A 26,876-nucleotide genomic window follows, 5' to 3' on the forward strand; every position below is an offset into this window, starting at 1 on the left:
CATTATAAAAATAAAGGTGACAAGAAAGCAACCCTTTATCCTGGATGCATAGAGCTGAGGGACCGAACAGCAGCTCACAGACGAGATCTAACATAAAAGCAGACTCATCATCCGAACATTTTGCAATAATTTAAAAGCTTGGCCACAATGCCTAAAATTCTGTGACTCCATAAAATGAATTACAAACAACTTATTAAATCTCTCATAAAAACCACATAAAAAAGTTACATGCATCATTGTTTGACCCGATCTATCATCACTGGGGCACGGGATGGATTCCAAGTTTCTTCGAACACCCAAAGGAAAACAGAGCATGTACTTAATAGTCTCTGCCTTGTAGCGGAAAGGTTAACAGCGCACCCACCGCTTATTAGTATCAAACAAATAGTTGGTAGGTAGGCTTTCTGTACTCCAGAGAAGATAAACTGCAACAGTGGCCTTTATCTCTTCTGATTTTAGTCTGTTGTATTTGGCCTGGGCAAGTAATAACTCCGGCGCATGCTTTCTACTTAAGTTGGTTCTCAAGGCAGGCTGAGCAAATGCATGAGACAACCTGGTCTCTTGTTGAGGTTTCTTTAAATATGGTAGCCACGGGATTGAGTTACCGTTATCACATGCAAGGCAGTCACTGATGATATCTCTAGTAAGGGACGCCTCCTCGATTCTCTCAACTGATAGCCACAGCATCGGTTATCGAGTTCTAATGCGATTGCTCAGATAATTTAAGCCCAACTCTGTATGATAGATGAAATTCGAGGAAGAAAGAGGGACAGACCGAACATTATGGCAAAAACTATTTTCCTCTACTTGTTTATCTGCACAATTTATATATCTGAAGTAGTGGGAAGAGTGCCCTTCCCCCTGGTGGTTGTGTAAGACTGTTGATGGTGACCTCAGCTAGGCCTACCAGTGCAAGGGGTTCGCCCTTCTCTGCACAGAGTCCTCAGACCAATAGGAAGAAGTTGGCACAGAAACTGGAAGAGAAAATACAAATTTTAATAAACCTCATGAGGTGGAACTACATTCACACAGCACCCTTCGGTGTAGAGTGAAGTAACACACTGAACAGAAGAAGCCTGGTCCTTTTATACCCACACAGGGGCTAAAAAGGCGGTACAAGTACACATGAGAAGTGTTATGCACATAGATGGTCATACAGAAACTGTACAGTCAACAAGTAGGAGGAGTAATAAGTTGCTGACATCAGTTAGAACAGCCTGACAGTTCTATACTAGGAACAGGTGCACTCTACTAGCTAAGCACATCTGCGCATGTGCAAGACTCTGGGAGAGGGTAACAGCAAATGGCCAGCACATAGCTAACTAAAATGGCTGCCAAGTACAAAATGGCTTTCAGCTCATGCTAAGAGATTAATGCAATCTTCAACAGATGGTCCTTTTAGCATGAGCTAAAGACATTCCCATAATCCAGTAGGAAATATGCATATTAATTTTTTTCCCATAAATTTATCAATATCCTAATTCATTGCTTGGTGGGCATTTCTCCTTTTAAATATTGTTAAGCTGGTATGTATAAGGTATAAGCAGGAGTACAAAGGGAACAGAGCATTGGGTCATACAGATAGCAGGAGAGAGTAATTACTATTATCAGAACTATTAGCTTTCTAGTCCTAAGCAAATCCTAGAACCATCCAGTAAAAACATTTTCAAGACTCCTATGCATTTCAGTGACCATCAATTTCAACTTCAAAATAGCCAACAGCACATATCTAATAAAAACATTTTCACTAGACTTTTCCAGTGTTTCCTTTATGAGGGCTAGAGTATTAATCAAGGAAAGGGTAAAGTAACATTTGTCAACTGCTCAGATGAACTTTTCTCTCGCAGAATAAACATTATTCCTAATACAATTATGAATGCAGTCAGACATATTATTACAAAAATGATCCTGGATCCAGAGGACCAGGAGGACCACACAGGACCATGAGAATTAGGACGAAGAGCTGCAAAGGGTTGCTCCTCCTCAAAAATGGGACGACCAATGGGGTACATTTTCAACAAAAAAGAAAAGGAAGTCCTTGGGAAATTAAAGCCGCTGTACAACCAACCAGAGGGGAGTCTTCTCCCTGTGTCCGTTTGAGCCTCACAGGCAGGCTCTTGTTGTTCCCACGGTGGAGCTGCACAACTCGCAACTCAGGAATCACGGCCCAGTTTCAAGGGAAAAGTTTCTCCTTTCAGGATAGGGCAATCACCCACCAAGGCAAATGCTCTCAGCGATCCTGTATAGTGTCTCAGGCATTGCACCAGTTTTCTTCATTTCAATCTAACAGGCACCAGAGACACAGCACCTGTACCCTGAACTCCAGTCCTTCCCTAACTCCTGTATTGCTCTGCTGGCACACTGCTCTTTCGTTGGGGCCATAGATTGCATTCAGAGTGCCCAGGTATCTCTTGACCAACAAAGGTGAAAACGTTACAGCCACTTTGGGACCAGGATTCAGAGGCCTGATGCTAGGATCTCTGAAGCAACCCTTGTTTCAAAGGGGGTTACCTCAAGCAAAAACTTTCTCGCCTTCCTGGTCGGTCTGTGACTCTCGGCTGGGCATCAAAAACTTGATCCACGATTTCTCCTTTCTGATTTGTGACCCCATCTTTCGCCCAAGACAGTGGCAGGGGTACACACTTCACATCCCAGTGCTTCCGGCCTTCTACCTTCACTGAGGTCCTGGTTGCCAGCAATGCCTGTGCTGGTTACCTTCACTTTGACTTCAAGCTGGACTGGTGCTGACTCTCCAAGCTGGATCTGATGTCCGCGCCCCTCTGGCAATGGTTGTAAGGCAGCAAATATCTATTGGTGGACAGAACAAAAGGTCTTTAGACAAGGCACAGAAATAATCTATCAACAGAGAGGATAGTCTCAGAATACTTCCTAGTCTAGGGACGCCCCATATATTAGCAAGGCACCCAAGAACCACTTTCATCTATGTGAGAGTAAAAAAAAACAACAGCCTCGACCTATTGGCAAGTATAAAAAGAACTCTTTGGTGAACTGACAAGAGTAATACGTCACCCAATCCCAAGCAGCCAAGGAAGTCTGTGTTCATTTACTAAATTCTGAGGAAAGGAGAAAAACAATACTGACATATTCCAAATCCTTACATCTGTATATTCCTATCTTAGTCATCTAAAGACCCTCAAGAAAAAAGGAAATGTTCTACACTTTTACTCATAGACTTTGCATTACTTGTACAGGACTGCAGACACTTCTAAAATGATTTCTCTTAATAAAAGCACCTACATTGTATGCTTAGGACCATGCTCTCATGTTATAGGAGCAACAGGAAAATCTAAAACTGCTACTTTAACAGGGATTCCTATTACATAAAGAACTAAAAACTTCAACATAATGGGTACATTTTCTCCAGCAGAACATCTTGTGACAAACCGACTCCTATAAAACAATATTTTCCTCAAAAATGTTTGCTAAGGATCACATGGGCATCTTCTCTGCATTCTATTTTTCACAATCCAAACTATGCAACATCAGCTCTAGTAAGGACTGTCAGTTTATTTACACAGACTAGCTAATAAAAACTAGCAATGCCCTTGCAAAACTGTATGTAGCATGAGAATAAGAAACAATAGTGGTGTTATCACCTGAGAATTTCAGAACAAAAACTACCCACAGCTAGTTCCCCTTAAAGATCAAATAAGGAAACCACAATCTAGACTACTCATCCTTTCATAATTTCATCAGACAGGATGGGCAGTAACATGGCAAATTTATTTATTCATTTTATTAATGCTAATAATGTTTAAAACAATATTACTGAATAGCCAATTAAATGTATCATGGCTATTTCACAGACCGTTTAGACAGGCTCAAAAGAAATTAGGAAAAAGTGAGAGAAAACATAAATTTGCCTACCCTTAATTTGTAGAGGAGCTAGCCTCCTCACCCCATTTTTGACAGTAGGAAACCTGTAACAGGTTTCATTCTGTCAACACTATCAACCCCTATTTGCAGCAACCGGGCATAAACGAACTCTGTGGAGCTAAATAGCACATTGAGCTAGCTAAAGAACATATTCCTTTAGCAAATGTACAAGTGTGACACGAGGGCACATGAATTCAAACTAAATCCCATTGCTTCCTTAATTCAGCCCTAAAAGCATTAGTGCTACATATATGGCAGAGCCATTGGCTTAATAAAAGCTCACATATACCATTATTATTATGCAATCTATTCATGTGAGTGAACAAAAACTTGCTTTTGCCAGAAAAAAAGTAAGCAAACCCTCTTTCTGTCCCTGCGCTGCCATTTCGTCTTTCAAATGTCGAAATGTCAAAGCAAATGTTGCGCTGAGCCCTGCTGTTCCATCTTGAGTGCAAGGTTTTCATGCAGTTTTACAAATTCAAAGTGACCCTGGAAACTGAAAGCTCAACAGCAAAACCCACTCCATTCCTGTCTACCAGCAATTCAGAGGTAAGCTTAATAACTTCTGCCAGTTTTTTTGTACATATTTATATTTGTAAGCAGTATGCCGAGTGCTTGTCTAGCAGTATAGATGTCAGCTATTCATTCTATGCTTACATATGTGCATTTACTGTAGCCTGAGGCAGTTTAAAAGCTGCTCTGATTGGAATAACCTCATTTAAATAGTGAATTCTACTCAATTTCGACTTTGATGTTTGGGGCACTTAAAAATGAATATCCTACAATGTTTTTGCATAATAGTCATCCCCAGAATGTTCCCTACATCTCCCAGAGATGTGGCATCAGAAATGTATAATGTATACCCTTATAAAAATGAGTTTTGTACGCCTGGGTAAAGTGACATTTCACATGTAAGTGACCCCCTATTGCTGTATAGCATGGCTTAAATTCAATTTGGATGCTAGGAGGTCACAGCATCATTATTAGGCATTATAAATATTAAAAAAACAAATTTAATGCACCTATTTTAAATAACATTTTTTATTTAATCAAAATATATATATTTTTTTAAAAATAAATCTAATCATTTTGATGAGTCCACATATGAAAAGCAAGCTGCATCCCTTTGCCTATCATATTTAAACACATTCATTCTTAGCCCTAAGCACAGAAACTTAACTTGAAAGTCTGCACCACTTTTAAATGAAGTACAGTCATTATTATTTAACATCAAAAACCACTCTTATCCTTATTTAAAAAGGCATTAAGAATATAAATCCCTACTGTCAATCTGTCCTCTGTTTATCAAAAATAATGAAACTATATTTCTAACTTTTAAAACAGCAGTCTGAAATGCAGGATTTTACACCGTGTTTGACTTCAGCTGTTTTCTGTGGCCGGAGTCAGAAATACCCACGTGCTGACACAGCTGCTTGACACGTAAAGGCGTCGAATTCACACGCCTTTCAAGTCCTTTCCACAAATCTGTCGTTCTGTAATGTATTCAGGTCTGCAACAACCAACTCACTCAGATAATGTGAATGCCTGTTAATACCTAATACAGAAGGATAAATGCTGTGACATTTTGTATCTTAATTTATCTATTGCAAAACACACAATTTCGTTTTTTGGAGCTTTTTTTTTTTCCTATTAAATGTGGATTCTAATTTTATCTTTAACATTGTGGCAATTTGCACACATGTATAGTGTCTTACTCTGTCAATTTAATTATAGCGTGCAGCTATTTAGCATATATTATATAATTAATTGCTGGATTCTTTAAAAATGTATTTTATTTTAATGATATTTGGCATAACCGAATGATGACAAAAAAAAAACATTGAGCTCATTCCAGACATTTTCAAAACGGTGTCATACACATAATACAGGGCACTTAAAGCTAGCCATTCTTGCACCAAGAGCGCAATCGCTACTTACAAGTACCACTAATGACAAACCACAGACATTTAAACACACATTTAACCCACAGATCAACACTTAGGACAGAAACAAAAGACAGTCCACAGACTGTACTTAAACCAAACCATTTGTAAATACTAGTTGTAAGTCATATTCACTAGATTTGGCTGGCAGAACACCAAGAAACAAACCGCTCTGCATATCACCACTTATGAACGTTACTAAGTGCACAGATCAGGATCCTTTCTATGTACATATTTAGTTCCTCGGGGTACTAGTTACCAAAGAAGAAATACTTTTTTATACCTAAACCTATTTAAGTATCCCTTCTTGGGGAGCCGGCTAATTATATACAAGTTTAAAAAGGGTACATCCAAGAAAGCAACACATTCATAAATTCACCTGGGGGAAAATAAAAAGACCATCACGCATTTGCTTACAATTAACTGCTTTGTTCTTCAGCTCTAATGCTTTCACATAAATGTTTTTTCGCTGTTCTTTTTCAATCAAGGCTTGCTCACGCTTCATTCATTCACGCACTTCTTTCTCCCACATTCGTACACAATCAAACATCTCTTGCCTAGTCTTTCTCTTAAACATACATTGTTCCACATACTCAATCTTTCGTAAATCAAATGACCCATGCATAGGCCAACGCAACTCAGGATCCTTACGAGTGTATTTATTCCATAATGCGCTGTACATTATAGAAGAAAGACCATACTTAATATACATATCCCTATTAGGCGTCCCCTCCGGGGGGCCGGTTGTGCTTCATCTAGTCTCAAATTGGTACCACTACAAAAGCAACACATCCTATGAAGTGTGCTAAAAACAGGCATGCCAAAAATAGTGCAGAATATGCAGTATTATAATCAAAGTAGCACTTAAGGTACCTTTAGTACGATGTGCCGTTCAAATCAATTCAGATAGAGAAAATTCTCCTCATTACCTGCCTATATAGATTGCAATCCATATATAAATCTCATAACAAACCAAGTTGGCCAACACCAATTCCAAAATCCAAAAGCCACAGTAAGTGTTACTAAACTACCTTACCAATCCCAGGCATCAAAACCAACAGCAAGCGCCACAGAGGGACACTTACCAATCACTTGGTGTCCAGGTTCCAACTGCCAAGTTCTTAAATCGACCAAACGGTCACTGCACGATGAATCAACAGAAGAGATCTCAGTCGAGGACCGGCGCCACCTGGATGGTCAGATCAGATAGAAAGGAAAAACGCCGTGGTTGCCAAGACTCGGGTCTCATCGGGCAGCGATCGCGTCCAGAGCGAGATTCCAATCCTTCGTCGCGACCAATCCTTTGGGCATCCGAGTCACCGATGAGCCCCAGTAGTTAAGCGCCAATTTGTTGATGGTGACCTCAGCTAGGCCTACCAGTGCAAGGGGTTCGCCCTTCTCTGCACACAGTCCTCAGACCAATAGGAAGAAGTTGGCACAGAAACTGGAATAGAAAATACAAAGTTTAATAAACCTCATGAGGTGGAACTACATTCACACAGCACCCTTCGGTGTTGAGTGAAGTAGCACACTGAACAGAAGAAGCATGGTCCTTTTATACCCACACAGGGGCTGAAAAAGGCGGTACAAGTACACATGAGAAGAGTTATGCACATAGATGGTCATACAGAAACTGTACAGTCAACAAGTAGGAGGAGTAATAAGTTGCTGACATCAGTTAGAACTGCCTGACAGTTCTATACTAGGAACAGGTGCACTCTACTAGCTAAGCACATCTGCGCATGTGCAAGACTCTGGGAGAGGGAAACAGCACATAGCTAACTAAAATGGCTGCCATGTACAAAATGGCTTTCAGCTCATGCTAAGAGATTAATGCAATCTTCAACAAGACCTAGGCACGAACAGACTGCCCTGAAAACCCTCATCCAACATTGGGTGATGTTTGGTCTTCATGAGCCTGCTGTGTCAAGGGTGACATCCAAATAAGAAACATTAAAACTGTGAAAACACCACACAAAAAGATACAACACCTGGTTAGAAAAATAGAACTTAGTTTAATAAATAAAGCAAGACCCAAAACAACAAACATCCAATAAGTTGATCCTGAGATGTGCAGTTTGAAAGATTTAGGTGAAATAGCACATAAAAGTGCCAAACGCCATATGTGGTTATCTGCTCGCACCGGACCGGGACAAAGTCAAGAGAGACTGACCGCAATGGCGCATGGGCCGGATTCAGGAACCACTTGGGTCAACTGGACAGAGTACCTCCAATCCTGGTCCGCGTTTGCATGGCGTTGCGAGGCTTCACAGCGATTCCAATGAGGACCACAGAGAGCAGAGCACCTTAGGCCCACTTCCAAGGGTCCAGGACTGGGGTGGTACCACTTGGCAGAGCAAACTCACAGATGGCAGAGTGCAGGAGCAGGTTGGTTGGAAGTCTTTTGTGTCCCTGAGTCTTCAGAAAACAGGAGGCCATTTAGCTGGCACTTGGAGGCACTCTGGGGTCTGGGTTGTAGAGATGTAGGTCCAGTCCTTCTCACTCCCAGGTAAGAGGGCAGTAGGAACAGGTCAGCACAGCAAAACAGGAGTTTAGTGTGGAAGTGGACTTATTATCTTTTTCAAATCTTCCACTTACTTATTAAAGAAAACCAGCAGACCGAGGCTACTGAAGATACCAAATACTATTTATTTTGCTTAAGCAGGTGCACCACTTCACAGCACTAAGATGGCCATGAAAGAGTGAACCATGTACAAAGGCTTCACAAGTGCCTGTAGCACGAGTCCAAAGGTTAATCATAGGTGCGCCTGGGGTTTACAAAGAAAACGCTGACAAACACATTACTCATTATGCAGATAAGAACATTTGCATCCGCAAAGCAGGTCACAAATCATGAGGAACATTTCTAGGTAAATAATTTATAGCCAAACAAATACAGCAACCGTCAGCAAGAATAAATGGATATAAAGTTACAGCTTGTTCCAATGAAGCAACATATTGGGGTAAAGGACAAAATGACAGAACTGATTACAAATTTTAAAATACAATTTTCCACAAACGACCCTTTTGACATTAGTTGAACATTTTGTTTCAGAATTTTCGATATAATAAACTTTATGCATTTCCATAGGACAGCATAGAATGTTTTGATCACTAGGGACCTTCATAAGAAAATATTCTCTCATCTATCTACATGAATTTCTCCATCTCCTCTTTTTGTGCCATTGCTGAACAAAAGGGTTCTCATGGAAGGTTATTCTATGGGGAAAATGTGATGAGGATAAGGTAAAATGGAAGTGCGGTGGCTCATGCGTAGTCTTGGGTATTATAGAATGTATCGGATAATTTTCTTCAAAATACCATGTTAAAACAAAAATTGAAATAACTAATACAAAAAAAATAATCATTAATAGTCTTCTCTTTTCCCTCACAGCATTTTTTACAGGTAGTAAAACACTTATTTCTTCTCCCTCAGTGGGGTAGTAGGGTGGTCAAAGGGATGTATCTCCATTCTTTCAGGTGATGGTCTGCAGTGTCCTTATTTTACTAAACTTACTGCACAAGTTATTCCTTTGAAGGTGGCACTCCTGACTGCCTGGCAGTTGGTGCTTGTTCCGTCCTAAGCACTTTCCTATCTAATCCTTCAATTTCCTTGGTCGTGAGTTATACCGTTGCACAGTCGGTGTGGGTCAATTCTTTTTGCAATGAGCACTCCACAGTCAGGGCTCAAGTTGTCTCCTTCCAAAGGTTGCTCTGGCCAAAATGGTGTGGCTCTCTTGACGTTGGACAAATTAACCCAATTTTTATCACCATCACACCGCGTTGCAGTTTGTGTCACCAACAATACTTGTATCAGCCCTTTCTATCTGAGCTGTTTTTTCCTCACAAAATTCTTGGTCAGCACCCAGTTCCCTGGCCTTATATCGTTTACTTCTCCTCCCAAAGGCAGGGACCAGGTGTCTCTGACATGCTGCTGAATAGCAGAGAGGCAATTAGTCAGCTCCTTACAGTATTCCAATAATGCAGAGTGAGCCAAGTCACTAAGCTTGGATGGAGATGCAATCTCATGTACGTTGGCTGGTCTACCCATCACCACATCAAAGGGAGATAAACAGTTCTTTACTGTCACTGTATTTCTCATTGAAAATCGGGCTAACGGTAAAGCATTCACCTAACTCAATATACTAGATGCACATATTTTTGACAATTTACTCTTCAAAGTGGCATTACATTTTCCAGTAAGCCTGCTGCTTTTGCATGGTATATTGAATGACACACTTGTCTAATAACTAAATCCATTATCTCATTTGAGAAATGTACCCCTTTATCACTCCAACGGCTTCTGAGCAATCCAAATCTTAGAAAATATGCTTTCAACAATACTTTAGCGATGCTCATAGCAGTATCTTTCAGTGGGAAAGCTTCTACCCAATTGCTAAAACTACATATTACTACCAAAACATATTGTTTCCCACTACAAGGGGGCCTCTGGATATAATCCATCTGGAGACACTCAAAAAGATATTCTGGTGTTCAAAAAAGGCCTCGGGTCCTGGTATCCCTTTTCCTACATTGTATTGAGCGCACACCATACCATTTTTACAGAAATTAACTGCTGTCTTCCTCACAATAGTGTTCTACCATATTTTCAAGATGTTGTTGATGATACAATCTGCTCCAATGTATGTAGGGCCATGTAGCATTTGGACCATTGGTAATGCAAAGCTATCTGGCAGTATCCATTTAGTAATTGACTTCTCATTTACCCAACCTCCCAGGTGGTCACTAAAAACATATACCCTTTCCTTCCATCCTTTATTTTCTTGTTGATCTGCTAATGCGTGTATCTCCTTTTCTTCAGCATAAGTGTCATAGATATTTCCTTGATCATCCACAACCATTACTACATATGTCAGTGAGTTAACAGCTAAGGCAGTGTTTTTGGCTACTTCATCTGCAAATTTATTTCCCTGTCCTACTGCATCTGTCACCTTCCTGTGTGCAACACACTGCACTATTGAAACTTTCTTAGGTAGAGTGATAGTATTCAAGAACCTAGTGATAAGATGGCCATGCTGTATTTTGCCCCATTGGACGTAATGAATCCTCTCCAGGCCCATAACCTCCCACAATTGTGGGCTACTCCGAAGGCATACTAGCTATCAGTATATGTATTAACTGTCAATCCCTCGAACAATTTGCATGTATGCATCCGTGCTATTAATTTGGCAGCCTGAGCTGATGTTTGCTCTATCTTACATGTCTCTACTACTGTTTTATTTGTGGTGATGGCATATGCTGCTGAGGTACCTCCATCTTTCTTCTTGAGATAAGAGCCAACCACATAGAGGGTGCCATCCACAATAGGTAGTAGCATGTCAACCAGATCCACCTGACGCTTTATTTTGGTTTCGATGACAATCACACATTTGCTTTGTACCTCATCCTGCTTCAAAAGAAGAGGCATCCGGATGGCTGGAATAATGGTGTTACATCGTTCCAGAGTAACATCAGCAGCCATAGGTGTTAACTCGTAATGTGTCAGTCTGGCATTAGTCAAATGTTGGGTCTTTGTTTTGTTCAATAAATGTCTACTGAGTGAGGCACATACACTGTAACCTTGTGCCCAAGAATAATTGAGTGTGCCTGTTTTAATGCAGCAGTCATTGCAGCAATATATTTAAGGCAATTCTGTGGGCCTCTCGCTACCGGATCCAGTGTTGAGCAAAATAGGCTAAAGGGTTATTCTTCTCTCCATGTGTGTGCATTAAAACAGCCAAAGCACAACCTTCCTTTTCATTCACAAATGAAGCAAAGCATTTAGAATAATCAGGGATACCCAAAGCAGGTGCATTGCAAGGAGCAGCCTTTAAGGCTATGAAGCTTTTTTCGTGTTCAGTTTCCCAGGGAACAGGATCTGATCAACTCTTTATGTGTCAAGGATAATAAAGGTTTGGCCACCAAAGACAAATTGGTATCCATTATCTACAAAAAAAAGCAATACCCAAAAATGCACGTATATCCTTTTGTGTTGTAGGTGGTGCTATATTTTGAACCACTTGTATTCTGTCCGGTGATAATCTTATCACTCCCTATCGACAGGAGGTGACCAAGATAGGTGACCTCCTGTTGACAATACTGCAAATTAGATGGCAAAACTTTATGTCCATGTGAAGCCAGAAATGCAAGGACATCATGAGTAGCTTTCTTACATTGGTGTTATGTTTCAGCAGTTATTAATAAATCATCAACAAATTCCATGATTACTGTACCTGTCGACATTGGGCAATTGTCCAGCTGTGTTTTAAGAGCCTGTCTATAAATGCTAGGGCTCTCTGTGTACCCTTGAGGTGCTCTATAAAATATGTAAGACCTGTCTTCAAAATTGAAATTAAACAGGTACTGGCTATCTTTATGTATAGGGATACTTGAAAAGACATTTTTTGAATCTATGATAATAAACGATTGTGCTGAGGGCCATATTGAAGAGAACATAGCAAAAATGTCAGTCACGACAGGGTATTGTATTCCACTATCTTTTTACAGCTATCAAATCAACCACCATTCGATATTTTATCTTTCCTGTTCCATCAGTTCAATTCAGCTTTATTTCTGCTCAAAAGACCATAAAAGCACATAAAAGACATTATTCAGTATAATACCTAAATAGTTAAAAGCATAAATGGAATCAAACACCAGTTCATTAAAGTTCTAAATACAGCAGATTTTAAATATTTAAAACACTGTTAGTTAATAGTCACAATTTAGTGAAGGATGAGGGAAAATAGCAAGGAAGTAGTCGAGCATTAAGATCCAGGACTGAGCGTAGGAAATGCAGCGTATCATATTACTACATCTACCATGGCTGGGTTCCCAGGTAATATGCAGAGCCGTGCCCCAACTTTCCACATAGCCAATAGATAACGTGTTTGTGCAAAAATTAATGGATTTCTGAGATCAGTTCTTAGTATCCTAAGGGCAACTTTATGTTCTCTAGTGCCTAGAGACTGGCACAGTGGTAATATCCAGCATCGCCTGCTCCTCTCATATGCTGGGCAGAAAAACAAGACATGTTCTAGGTTCTCTATTTAGTCTTCCCGAATAGTTTATCTGACTCATTGAGGATGTACTGGTTTAATATACCTGTCTTCTACCCCTACCCCTTCCTCTACCTCTTACATTCTGTATCCCAGTGCCCTGTCCATGGCTCTGCAAGGAAGGGCATTCATTATTTTTTTTAATGTTCCTCTTGGAAACGATAGGTGCAAGTATTGTAGCCTTTTCCCATCCTCTGTTGCGCCAGAGTCAAAGCGGCTCAGCCAAGCCCTCTTCCACATCCGCTGCCCCTCATGAAACCCCTCTGGCCCTGTGAGCTACCTCGTTCTGGGAATGCTTGCTGCATAAGTGCCTTCGTCTTCAATTCTTTTAATTTCTTGTCACTCCTTCCCTTCTCTGTATTTCTTTTATTTTCGTAGTAGCAGGCCATTGTCAATAGCTCTGCTGGGCTTTTTGCGGTCCAAGTCTTTCATATGTTCATATGGGCTCGCCTATTTCTGGTATCAAATTGACAGAAATACGTTGTCCGGCCACTGTAATGATATCCTGTCCACTAGGTGATTTAAATACTTCTTCTAATCTAGAAAAGAAATCTCTCACGTCCTCGCCCTCTTTCTGTTTACATGCCATCATCCTATCCCAATCTACCTTTTCTCTAGGCAGTATTTCATAAATTTTTCTAATTTAAATTCTGTGGCAGTTGCAATATGTTTTGGTGTGGGAAATCGCCTGGTCTCCTATTTTCGTCATTCTGCAGCAGTTGTTGCCAGGTTATATTAAAGGCAGGATAATCTTGGTTCCTTAATTTTTGCCATATTTCTCTTGGTACTACATAATCAAAGGGCATCTCTACATCGTTCAATGCCATTGATCCAATATTAGTAGCCTGTTCCAAATTATCATAAAATCCTTTAGGATCTTTACGTGGGTCGGTCATTCTCTTCTTCACGGCCATTGGTTCTGTCTTAGTCCAAGGGGTGTGGACAAACTGTGCTACGGGATTTCCTACAGCACCAGGTGCAGGTTGTATGGGATGTATTTCCCTCATAGACAGGGCTTTAGCTTGCCCTTCTATCTTATCCTCACTGTAGTATCAAAGGTATACAAAAGAAACTGGGGGTGATAAGCGTTCATTCCTGATGTTCGTCTAAGCAATTCCAACACTGCCTGTTGCCACTCATAACATTGATTAAACCAATCCCTGCACTCACAGTCAGTGTGGAGTTAGAAGCACTTCTCCAAAACTATTGTAAAAGGCCTTTGTTAAGTTTCCCTTCTCTGTGCCCGTTCCTCTACTCTCCCATACAGTTCATATAGTCAGGAACCCATACTCGTGAGGGTATAATTCTATGTTACTAAGGGCATATCTTTGAAAGTGTGGTAAGCGTTTTTCTTAGTTTGGGGCCCGTTGTCCAGCCATGTGTATGCAATGTTCCTTATCGCTTTCTCATTCTCATCCAATTGAGCTCTAGTAATTATTGGGGAATCCAGTTCCCATGACAACCTTTTAGTCTGGTATTTCCCCCCATTTGAGAAATACTTTTGGGGGCACGGATAAACAAGGACCACTTTCAGGGAGGGAATGATGATGAGGAGGAGGGTCCTCCTGTTGCACCCGAAGGAGTAGGGTTTGGGGTAGTAGATCCAGACTGTGATGCACAGGGCATATGGGCAGTAGACAAATTCTGCACTAGGGGTGTCGAATTGGTTGGTACGGGTGGTGGTACCCGAGGAGGTTGTTGTACAGGTACTGGCACTGAAGACGCATTAGGGATAGGTGGTGGATGCTGCGCAGTATTGTACGGGGGTGGTTGATAAAGTAATTTGTCCAATAATGGGTCTTCCTCCTCATGTTCATGTTTCTCTTTTTGGAATACAAAACATCAATCCTTTTTCATACAAAATTCTCTAATTGTTCCATACCTCGTTGTATTTTCCTATCATCATATTCTAACGCCTTAGCCTGCACAGTTCTATTTTGCTCTCACTCTTTCTGTTTCATTGCTAATGTTCATACATAATTCTCCCAAATTTGAAAAACCTCAAACATTGCTGGGAAACCTTTGTTCATCAAGCAATCTTGCAAATACTGTAATTTTGCAATATCAAAAGTTCCATTTATGGGGAACTGCAACGCTTCTTTTACCTTGGTATATTTATTCCATAAGTTGTTGTATGGGTTTATAGTTACTACTGTTTTTTAACCATCAAAATCCAGCCCGGGCTGTCTTTAACAGTAGTAGGTACCACTTCATCTAATCTATTCCCTGAGCCTACACAACACCAACATTTTGAAATGCATTTCTTCATCATGGTACAACTAGTTCCCATTTTATATTATCTCTATGCAAGAGAACAATCTCACCAATATATAGTCTGCCTTTATCTTCCGACTGCCAGCTTTCAGGCAAAACAAATTTTCCCAATAAGTTCAGGGGCCTCTGCCTTGGAAATCCTATTGTCGGAAGGCGTGTTTGGGACTTCAGATGGCAGCTGCTGAGAAATGTCTTCTTGATGCAGGGTGCCCCACGATCAGTCAGCCCCAGGTTGCACCTCCACAACCACAGTCTCAAAGTGGTTGGATGTCCCTCGGAGAGGTCCCATCTGGGGTGCCAGTTGTGGAAGTGGGCTTATTAACTTTTCCAAATCTTCCACTTACTTACGAAAGGAAACCAGCAGTCTGAGGCTACTGAAGATACAAACTACTATTTATTTTGCTCGAGCAGGTGCATGCACCACTTCCAAGCACTAAGATGGCCATGAAAGAGTGAACCACGTTCAAAGACTTTATAAGTTACTTATATATTTACACCAGACTTAGTGCGTGTAGCACAAGTCCAAAGGTTAATCATAGGCGCACCTGTGGTTTACAAAGCAAGCGCTGACAAACACATTACTAATTAGATAATAACATTTGCAGCTGCAAGGCAGGTCACAGATCAGGAGGAACAAATAATTCATAGCCACATAAACATGAACATGGCAACCATCAGCAAGCATTTTCCAGCAACCAGACAGTGGTCAAGAATTGTTTTGGCATCTTGTTTCCCTCACTTTCAAGTGTTCCCCAAGTGTTATAAGTAAAATCCAAGAGACAAAAGTCTGGTAGAACGAAGCAGGATTTTCCAGCAACCAGACAGTGGATACACAAGATTTGTTCGGGCATTCTGCTTTTCAAGGGCGTCGAAAGTGTTATATGTAAATTCAGCAGACCTGTCAAGCAGGATTTTACAGTGCAATGTCAAAAAAGATGCTCACTGTCCCGATCCTGTATGTTCTTGGAGGTACAGATGAGTTACCACTACCCATTCAGGTCAGCCTATTGTTTGCTGCTGGGAGGCATTGCACACCTATTCAAATGCTAATTACTGGCTGGCGGAACTGGGCGAACAAACTCGAATTTAGCCTCTAGTGACTTCAGGCTGGGACAATGCAACTTAGTAACATTTACACTGCATTTCTTTTAGATCAAAATAGGACCTCACATATGAGAAATGTGAGGGGTTAGAGAGATTTGCAGTAGTTTTAGTGCACTGCTACTGTATTACAATATTGAAAACACACGTCACTATCTCTGAATATTAGATGCAAACACATTTAGAATTTGGACGAGTGTGCATGTGCACTGTCAGTGACCTAGTTAAAGAGGGCATGAAAGAGCTGAAATTGGATCATAAATTCAAAGCTTTTTCGAACAGGGGCCCCCAAATGCATTTGGCCCAGGACCCCCAAAATCCTTAAGAAGTCCATGCCTAAAGCAGCTCACTGGCTCACACCTACTAACACATAGGTAGGATTTCACAAGACATTCATGCCTGTCACTGCCAAGTGAGGACATAACATGTGTGGATCCTTGAGACAGAACTGCCTTTTTAATAAGCAACACTTTGTCTCTGCAAATTTGGAGTTGATCATTGAAAAAGTACAAAGGAAACTACAAATCCCATAATGCAATTTACTGATGCATGTTACAAGCAGGCTGATGCAAGCTGGGGGTTAGGCAGGCGAGGTAAATGTGGTAGGAGATAAACGCTCCCTGATGTCACAGAGGTGGATAAAGAGCAAGACCCTTTTTCTGTTGGCACAATGTGCTTCGGAGAAGTAGCAGTTATGCAGATCTATCTCGATATAACTAGTTTTCCATATCATTTATTATTCTATGTGGCATATCTGTACTTAATAGGGCCTCACTGTGCTTCATGGGTGCTTTATGTTTCATTGTTTAAATTTGACGAGGCAAATAAATAGTCTACAAAGTATCCCATCTCTCTAGATTCCTCGTTTAAAAGTATTTCCTTTTTCCTGTTTGAATTATATTTCATGGAGGCGTTTGGAAGAATATTGCTGGGGTTATATTTGTTTAGGGAAATAGGGGGTCATAAACATCTGAAGAAAAAAAACACACACTCACTCTCACACACTCACTCTCACACACTTACTCTCTCACACACACACTCACTCTCACACACACACACATACTCTCTCTCTCTCACACACACACACACACACACACACATTCTCTCTCTCTCACACACACACTCACTCACACACACTCACACATTCTCACACACACACACACACACTCTCTCACACACCCTCACACACACTCGCACATACACACACTCTCCTCTGTACCACACTGCCACCACCTTACACCCATAACCGACCGACCAATACCATAACTAGCCTGCTACCACCTTACCAACCGACCAACCACATAACTGTTTTGTTACTACCCTAACCACATCCACCACTCTACCCTTACCATCACTAACACTCTACTCTAACCAGCACCACACTACTATAACCACCACCCTCCCCTAACCACCACCTTACCATAACAACCACCAGCATAACCACTGCCAGCACCCAGTCTACCCTAACCAACACCCTAAGCCCCACTACCACTTCCGTTTACCATCATCAACCATCTCACCACCACTACCACCATCCTTACCATTACCCACTCACTACCAGTAACCCAACCACCACCCTCACCACTTCCACCCTCACCATCCTAACCAGCTTACTGCTAAACTAGCACCATCCTACTAGCACCACCATCCTACCACCACAACCTTACCACTACCCTACCCACTACCCTAATCACCACCACTCTACCCACCACCACCACCCCTCTAATCACGACCACCACCATCACTCTACACTAACAAGCACCAATCTAACCACCGCCTTGCCCTAACCGCCACCTTCCTAATATCTACGACCACTCTAACCACCTCTATCACCGACACCACCATCCTCACCGCCACTACCTTCACCACCAACTTAATCACCCCACCACCCATTCATTCAATATGTCTCTCAATTCCTGTTGAAGCTTTTCATTTTTTAATAACCATTTCCAACTTATTACTTGATTGTTGTTTTCATGGAAACCTACTTTTGAGTTTGTTCATTCTCGAGGAACTCTAGTAAAGAAATATTTACACATAGTCTTTTGATATCTATCGACCTGCAACCTGTCAGCCTAGTCCAGGGAAATCAATTTCTGAACGTTGAGATGGCACTCTATGGTAGGACCCTAGGACTAGTGCTCGCTGGGCAGATTCACCTTGACATAAACTTCATTTTGATCGCCGTGCATATTTTAATTACTGTGCAGCGGGAATAGGGAATAAGAAAACGTGGTGTTCATCACATTAGGTAGCAGGCTTTTAATAAAGCAACCTATGAACGCAGTAAATCCTGCTTCGAAGACAGGTTGGATGGGCTTTCCTTCCTCTTCTTGTTTGTCCCAGCCCTGAAGCATGGTCTCATTAATTATGTCCTTCTATTGCTTACTTTTCAGGGACTGTGTTTTGATTTTTCTTTAATTACTCTATGAGAGTGCATGTGTTTTCCAGCTGTCTCCGTCATGTACTTTTCTTCGCTTCCTCTGCTGTGATCCATGCTGCTCTCCCCCATGTGCTTCTGCCCAGGGCCGGACTGGCTGCAGCGAGCACCGGGCATTTCCCCGGTGGGCTGCTAGGGTGGGGGCCGGTTTTGGGCCACTCTGGCGGCAGTTTTTGTTACCGGGGGGCCTTCAATATCGGCCCCCTGTAACAAAATCGGTCAAAACCGGCCGAAGCAAACAGCTCGGCCGCACCCACCTGCCTCCTCCTGGGGCCGGCCGAGCAGTTTGCCAGGGCCGGTTTCGGTTCCCAGTCCGGCCCTGCTTCTGCCCCACTTGCTCCATGTTGTACTTGCCCTTGTGTGCTATTCCAGCCACATTGCTTTCTCACCCATGTGCTTCTCCCTGTTCCACATTGTGATCTCTTTCGCCCTTGTTATGCACTTCTCTTGCCGCCTTCGTTTTGCTTCCATTCCCGCCCTCCATGAAGCTTCCCCCCACCGCACCCTACTTGTTGCTTCCCCCACTATCTCGTTGAAAAAAAGGAAATGCTTTAGCACCATGTTTACTTTTTTTCTTTTCAATCCACCAATCCAACGTGGATCAGTAAATAAAAATTATGAGCATCTGTTCCTTTTTAGGACAGTGCATGCCTGGTGCACCCGCCTACAAAATGACACCTCATCATAAGCAGCAGAGGAGTCCTATTTAAAAGGACGGATTCCCATCACTCACCAATGGTGACATGCTTCATCATCTGGGTCTCCTCCCAGTGTCACACTAGTGACATTAGGGTCTACAAACCTTTCATAAGGAAAGGGGAGCTTGCAGATGTTTTTTATCAAGAGATAAAGATGTAGCGCTCGATATAACGCGCTTTTAAATTAGACCTACAGATATGAGCGGTTGAGTAGTGTGGGAATGAAAAGTGCAGTGCAAAATGATAGATATTAGGTGAATTAAAATTGAGCTGTGAAAGACGCAAATCCTTTATTAATATCTCTCAGAGCCCAACCTAAAAACAGTGCAATGGACAGTTTTTAGAAAATAACTGTCTTTATGTGAAAAAGGGTCGACATGTTTCAGCAAAAAGAAAACAATGTACTATGCTTTCTTCAGGACCACTAAAGAATTGCTACTGCAAACGTACAAACAAAAATAAAGAGAAGGTTGGAACGAATACATCCTTATCACCTATAATCAGGAATGTATAACGTATCCTCTGCAAATGACGAAATGCCAATAGTATCTGCAACAAAGTGAAATAATAATCCAGATATAAAGGTTGGCACATTTATTCGAAAAAACAGAACTCTCATATTAAAAAAACTTCTATCATGATTATGATAGTGACGTGTTTATTCATCATCTATATTATAACTGATATAATAATACATGTATTACATGCTTACCTGTAATGCATGAGGAGAAGGCCTCATCTCACCTGGCTGTGGCTCAGGGAAAAGGAGGCACCGCTCTGTGAGAAAAAGTAAAAAAAGGACCACAGTAGTTATGGTACCTTTTGCTAATCTCACATTCCCTTCATTCATCCACTCTACAGCAGGAGTTCCGTGTCCACACACACAACACAGGTCTGTTTGAAAATATCTCAAATACTGTTTAAAATATCTAGCCCATTAATTGCTAAATATGATGTCAAATATAATTTGCATGATCTTATTGCATTTTGACTGTCCGATGAAATAGTATCGTTGTTCCTACCGATTTAAGCGGCTCACCGTGCGCTTTATACTTAAACGCAAGCCGCGATCACACCACCAAACCGCCCAAACGCGTAACGAATACAGCTATCAACAGTATGTAATATACACATCCCACCAACGCTTAACTTTCCGGTGGTACCTCTGGCGGTCTGCTGAACCGTCTGGGGAGGTGCCGAACGTAAGGTACCGCCATGTTTTTGTAAGGATCACTATAATATAGATGATGATTAAATAAGTCACTATCATAATCAGATCTTGATAGAAGTTTTTTTAATATGAGAGTCCTTTTTTTTCGAATAAATGTGCCAACCTTTATATCTGGATTATTATTTCACTTTGTTGCAGATGCTATTGGCATTTCGTCATTTGCAGAGGATACGTTATACATTCCTGATTACAGGTGATAAGGTTGTATTCGTTCCAACCTTCTCTTTCTTTTTGTTTGCACGTTTGCAGTAGCAATTCTTTAGTGGTCCTGAAGAAAGCGTAGGACATTGTTTTCCTTTTTGCTGAAACATGTCGACCCTTTTTCACATAAAGACAGTTATTTGGTAAAAATTGTCCATTGAACTGTTTTTAGGTTGGGCTCTGAGAGATATTAATAAAGGATTTGCGTCTCTCACAGCTCAATTTTAATTCACCTATTATCTATCATTTTGCACTGCACTTTTCATTCCCACACTACTGAACCGCTAATATCTGTAGGTCTAATTCAAAAGCGCGTTATATCGAACGCTACATCTTTAGCTCTTGATAAGAAAACATCCACGAGCTCCCCTTTCCTTATGAAAGGGTTGTAGCCCCTAATGTCACTAGTGTGACACTGGGAGGAGACCCAGATGATGAAGCATGTCACCATTGGTGAGTGATGGGAATCCGTCCTTTTAAATAGGACTCTCCTGTTGGTCATAATCCACAATAAACAGATAGGTTGCCAGACACATTGTGCCAGTTCTCTCATTGTTCAAATTGATTGTTTAAGACTCGTAGCTATATTTGTTGTATATTGAGTTTCATGTTTGGGGAGTTTACTTACGCTAGGTCTCAAAATATTCCCGTAGACCCTATTTAAATTGTAGTGTTTGTTGTTACCTCATCATAAGCTCCTTTTTTTGGCTTCCCCCTTTAGCAATGCTGCACAACACTGCTAAAACCCTTTGGCAAAGCTAACTAATGGGTCCCAAAGTCAAGACCTAATGGCTTTGCCAATGCTTGTTTCACTTGTGTCCCAAAGTGCGTTACACTACAGCATTGATTTCATACTAGTGCTGTAGAGGTTTTGGGTTCGGTGGAGTTGGAGGTTTTCAACGACACGTCTTTATTATTACTGATGGTCGTGACAAATGTCTGTTTTTTGTTATGTTGACGTTGTTAAACGTGTGGACATCTGTGTGCTACAATGTACAACCTACGCCTTCTGCAGTCGTTTCTAGTAAGCTTTTCACGGTACCTCAAGAGTCCCTCGACTGTCTCCCGCTGGACCTATGCCCTTCGATAGAAGACTCCGCCTCCCTTTGATGAAACAAAATGGCTGCGTTGAAGCCTACCTTTTTTAAGCATCCAAATGACACGCATTATAAATAATGAGTGATGTCACCAGTGCCATACAAATAGTGGTAATAAGAGGTGTGGGTAGGGAAAGGGAGGGTGAGAACGAAGTGTTGCTTTGGCAGAGTTCAATGGTAAACTTAAATAATGAGAGAGCTTTCACGACTGGTCTGGATAGAGACTATAAAGGATGCACAGCGAATATCCGAAAAGGGACCCTCCGAAGGATTCTGAACTTCTAATTGGTTGGTCTGTCACTAAACGGCTGATGTTATGTTGTAAAATAGGAGGAACATTATTTAAATACATCGTCAGAAAGCGCATTATAGTCCTTATTATGCAGGCTAGAGTAATAATTTTTCCATATATAAATGACAAACTGCTTCTTTATAAATATTTTGATTTTAAAAAACAATAGTAACTATTAACTAATCCTCACATTTAATTCTCATATGATTACGATGACGCTTGTTCTGACACTTTTTTCAAAATCTCTTGTTCGACAGCAATCCCGTGTTGACGCCAGGAAGCCCCCCGTGCCAAAGTAGAATGTTTTCAAGTGCGAAGCTGGCCGTTTCACGTGTGAAAGATGCGATGCTCTCAATCCGGAATTTTTCTTTTCCCAATCTAAGAAACACCGCGCTGTATCACTCATGCACTTTCACGTTTTTGAGCCTCCGAAAAGGAGTTAAGGACGCTGTAAATGTCACAGTGCACCCAGTAAAGAAGGCGTCCTTATCAGCAAGGACTCTCGCTTCCACCTGCACAAGAAACACTATGAAGTCCCTCATGGCGGCGATGCTCGGCGTGTTCTGGTGGTGCGGGAGACATCTAAGATTGGTAGGTGGATTTTAACTTATTCGTGTACATATGCGTGCATACATAGCAGTTAAACACATTTTGTTCTAAAAACATACAAGTGTACTACTTATTATTTCACCTGCATTTGTATAACGCATTTCTGCCAATGGTTTGGTCCTCGAGCTCTTCTGGGATCTGATTCTTGCTGCATCTCAGATTGAGGAGAGAACACAGCTTCTAGCCCTGGAGAGCCAGGAGCGCTGGGATCCAGTTCATTATTGCGTCATTGTTAAAGAAGGGCTCAGTGTGCTGCGATCCCCCCTGAACCTTCTTTGACGGCCTCCTCTGCGGTTAAGATCACCCTGTATGCTGTCGTTTTCAGCTGCAGAACAGATTGATGGGTTACAAACAGGGCTACTTATTTTCTTGACCTACTTTTAAGTGGCTTCATATGCTTCCTGAGCCTGCTTCGTAGCACAAAAGCGGCCCATCCTGATTGGTTGGGTATTACCTGCATCAAAACATGATCTTGGGGAGAGGATGTGGTCCGCCGGCTTTAAACTGCCGACTTTGGTGCTGGAAACCAGAGTTCGAGCCTCGAGCAAATCACTTAATCTCCCCGTACCTGAATGTGTAATGTAAATACGGTGCTCATGTAAAGCGCTCCAATACCTTCGGGTCGAGTTCGCGCTATATAAATATTCAAAAAAAAAAATACCTCCGTTTGTCACAAAAAGGCTAAATGATGTATCAGTTCAGATATTGACACAAGGGGGTAGAGGCACTTCTTTCTTGTACAAAGTTTGTATGTATTTTTGGGGAATGAGGTAAGACTTTTGAGAAAGGTCTAAAGAATCGAATGTGTTCCAGGATTCCTGGGCTTTTCACTTGTAGGCATACAGATACAGTTTCTTAGTGTCTTTAAATCGTTTTCTCTGGTTTGCTATTGGACCTGGTCCTTTTGCTTCAAGGAGCTCATTAAATGTGCTTTAAAGAAAAGCAAAGATGGATCTTTTCAAAAGGCTTCTTGCAGTTGCAAGTTATGGATGCAGCCCCCATGCCTGCCTGTTACTGCTGCCGACTTCAACATTGACTCAACACTTTCCTTTTTTTCTCTCGCTGATATATGTCAGTTCTGGATTATTTTTAGATGACCAGCTGTTGGGCTCAGTAGAGTTTTTGACTAGTTACCTCATAAGTGGTTAATGTCCTTACATGGTGGGCGGACCATCCATTGGTCCAACAATTCATTTCATGGAAATTTCATGGCACAGCTGTTTGCTTTTTTTAAATATGCCAAAACATATATGGAGGAGGAGACTTGCATGCTTGCCATGTTACTGCAATATCATTTTATATTAGTTATGTCCTGGGTGATTCTGAATTTAGCATTATTTTATCAGTTGTAAGCAGGAGCTTGTTGACATGCGGCAGATCATGGCTAGTTATATCTGAGTCTGTATGAATAACTTTTTCTGTATATTTCTACACAGTTGGTTCTATATTTGTTTTCGCATAACTCTAATGTGTTTTGTCCAGAGACGTTTCATTTTAATTCTTAATATTTTTGTATCTAGTAGTTCTCTCTCAGGAGATCTCCATTTATATTCATAAGCACTGAGTTGTCCCGTCCACGAGGCCTGCACACCTTACTTCAATGTCACATTTTCACAGTATCTTCTCCTTACTTCGGAAAGTCCAGGAGGTACATGTGATAAAAAAGTAAACTTTTGCAGCCTTAAGAAAGGATATATTCCAATTTAATTAATTTTAGTTTAAAAAAGGCACTAAAAATATGCAAAAGTGAAATTTTAAAACATCCTTCACAAACTCTTTTTGCTTTCTTTTAAAATGAATGATAAGGAAGTATAACGCACCGCTACCACATAGGCTGTAGCTTTGAAACAGTGAAAATAGAACACTGGCCTTTAAGGGCACTCTGACCTTCTGTGTTCCATCATGCCTTGCAGGTAGCAGTTTACCTAATCCTTTTTTCCCGGCTCCTGTTGACAGGATCCCTTAGCAGAGATTTGTCTTTTAAAGTCTTTTTACTCAGAATTTTCACCCAAACCAGTTTTAAAGTGGTTCACTCAATGGCCTTTAGGGCGAAGAGTATTTTCTAATATTTCCCTGACAGGGATTATTTCTATTTTATCGCAAAATGCCATGCCGTTTAGCAAAATGCCCAGAATGTGGCAGGAAAATCTCAAAGAATTATCCGTACAGGATCTTTATACTTTGTTTGCCAGATTCACATGATCTCACTGTTAAAATGTAAAATCTGAATTCTCTTGTTTTTTAATTAAGCAGTGCTTCATCCATTTTCACCCCTGTCCTGTTTTCAGCCTGGCTCTATCCTTGACACTGCACCTGCATCAACATTCGTAAAGAATCTAGATTGAGACATTGTAGGCTGCGTAAACGTGCAAAGTCAGCACAAAAGAACAGCTGTTGTCTGCACTGGGTTTCGTGTGTTTGTTAAACAATGGTAAAGCCTTAGATAATGTTTGCTCATATAGCCTATCTTGTTGTTCAGCTTCAGGACGCGACAGTTACACAAGGCACCAAAATTGTTGATTCTTACCAATTGTCTCATTTGTGTGTTCTTCCCAAAGCTCTATTTACCTCTGGGCGTTCCTTGTCTGTGATCTTTACTAGAAAAACCATGTAACCATCGTTCAGGGTGCTCTCTCCTTGGGTATCTTGATGGTACTTGTCGGATGGAGACCCATTCATGAATGCTTAATAAATGACCTATGGTTTGACTTCGCTCCAGTGTCGATTCCTCCTTACTTGTTAAGAACCCGTGGCGAAGTGGTGACCCTGCACCAGCAGATTATTAATTAATCTGTTCCACAAATTGGCACCCAACGTGGGACCCCATCAAGGGCTTGCAGTCGGACCGGGGTAGGAGATTGGGTCGGTAAAACAAACTTCGCTGAGGGGCACCCCACCTGAAGAGACTAGTGTTGCTCATGGTCCAAAGTGATTTTTCAGCTTTCCGACTCTGATCTTCCTGGTGGCTGCTTTCCTTGACTGAGGCCTTCGGATGGTCATTTTTGGATCAGGGCGGATCGACCGGTGGGAGTTGAAGACTACACATACGGGAAATCTGTTTTGAACCGGTTCATTTAGTTAGGATTTGCTTGGTTTGGTATTTGTCGGGTAGCTGCTTGAAATCTTTTTTTGGAACTTGCTATTTGTTTTGGCTAACATTTTTTCTTACAGGTAATGTGGGAATATTTTTTAATTCTCTCTGTTTATAAGTTTTTATATCTAATATAACATGCCTCTACTTAGCACCCTTTGGAAGTTTTGCTGTTGCTGCTGCTATAAGCAGAGCATTTTGGGAGCAAATAAGCCGGCGCCACCAGAAGGTACGCCGAATTTTGAGATGTACATCAAATATGGTCTTTGTCCCATTATGTATAATGCATTGTGGAACAAATATACAAAAGGGGATCCCCAGTTGCAATGGCCATTAGAGGGAACAATGGACCCTCACGAACTTGAGTGTTTAGAGAAACAATTGTTTTTAAAGAAAGTTAGGCCAGCTATGTTTGACAGTTTGCGTATGTGGAGGAAAGAAGTGAAGGAGCTACAGCTCAAGGCAGAGAAGGTACAAAGGAAACCGGAAAGGAAGACAGAGTATCAGAAGTATAAGGAATTGAAGGATAAGGAAGTTAAGGAGAAAAAGGAATGTTTAGACAGAGAGCATAGATTATTAACATCTAAGGAATATATAGTTAGACCAACAGTAGCAGTTCATTTCCACCAAGAAGATGTGGATTCAGATCTTGATGGATTACTGATCAAATGACCCCGCCCCCATATGTACCCTTAACACCCCTTCCCCATGGACCACCAAATGTTGTACCCCCGGTTCCCTCTCCTTTGCCCGCGGTTGTCCAGCTCCCTATTTTCCAACCAGTACCGGTACATTCCTTACCCCTTCTAACCAAGGCCACTGCGCCCCCAACCCAGGCCTCTGCACCTCCACCTCAGGCCACTGCACCTGAAATGACTGATGATCCCGTATTTCCTGTATCTGTCTCCACCCCTACAATCCTTCGTTCTACTGTACCTCAGTTT

The 26,876-nt window shown here is 41.4% G+C and overlaps 1 protein-coding gene across 9 annotated transcripts in view; it reads left to right on the plus strand.

The window, feature by feature from the left end:
- Positions 1 to 26,876, plus strand: part of PRR11 (proline rich 11) — a 242,455-nt gene that overhangs the window by 68,390 nt on the left and 147,189 nt on the right. For all 9 annotated transcript variants that reach the window (XM_085649391.1, XM_085649394.1, XM_085649387.1 and 6 more), the window contains one exon: positions 22,490 to 22,823. In XM_085649391.1, the coding sequence (XP_085505517.1) occupies positions 22,490 to 22,823 (334 nt within the window). The remainder of the gene's footprint in view (positions 1 to 22,489; positions 22,824 to 26,876) is intronic.

Source organism: Triturus cristatus, chromosome 3_2 (genome assembly GCF_964204655.1).
Source record: "Triturus cristatus chromosome 3_2, aTriCri1.1, whole genome shotgun sequence".
Taxonomy (NCBI): domain Eukaryota; kingdom Metazoa; phylum Chordata; class Amphibia; order Caudata; family Salamandridae; genus Triturus; species Triturus cristatus.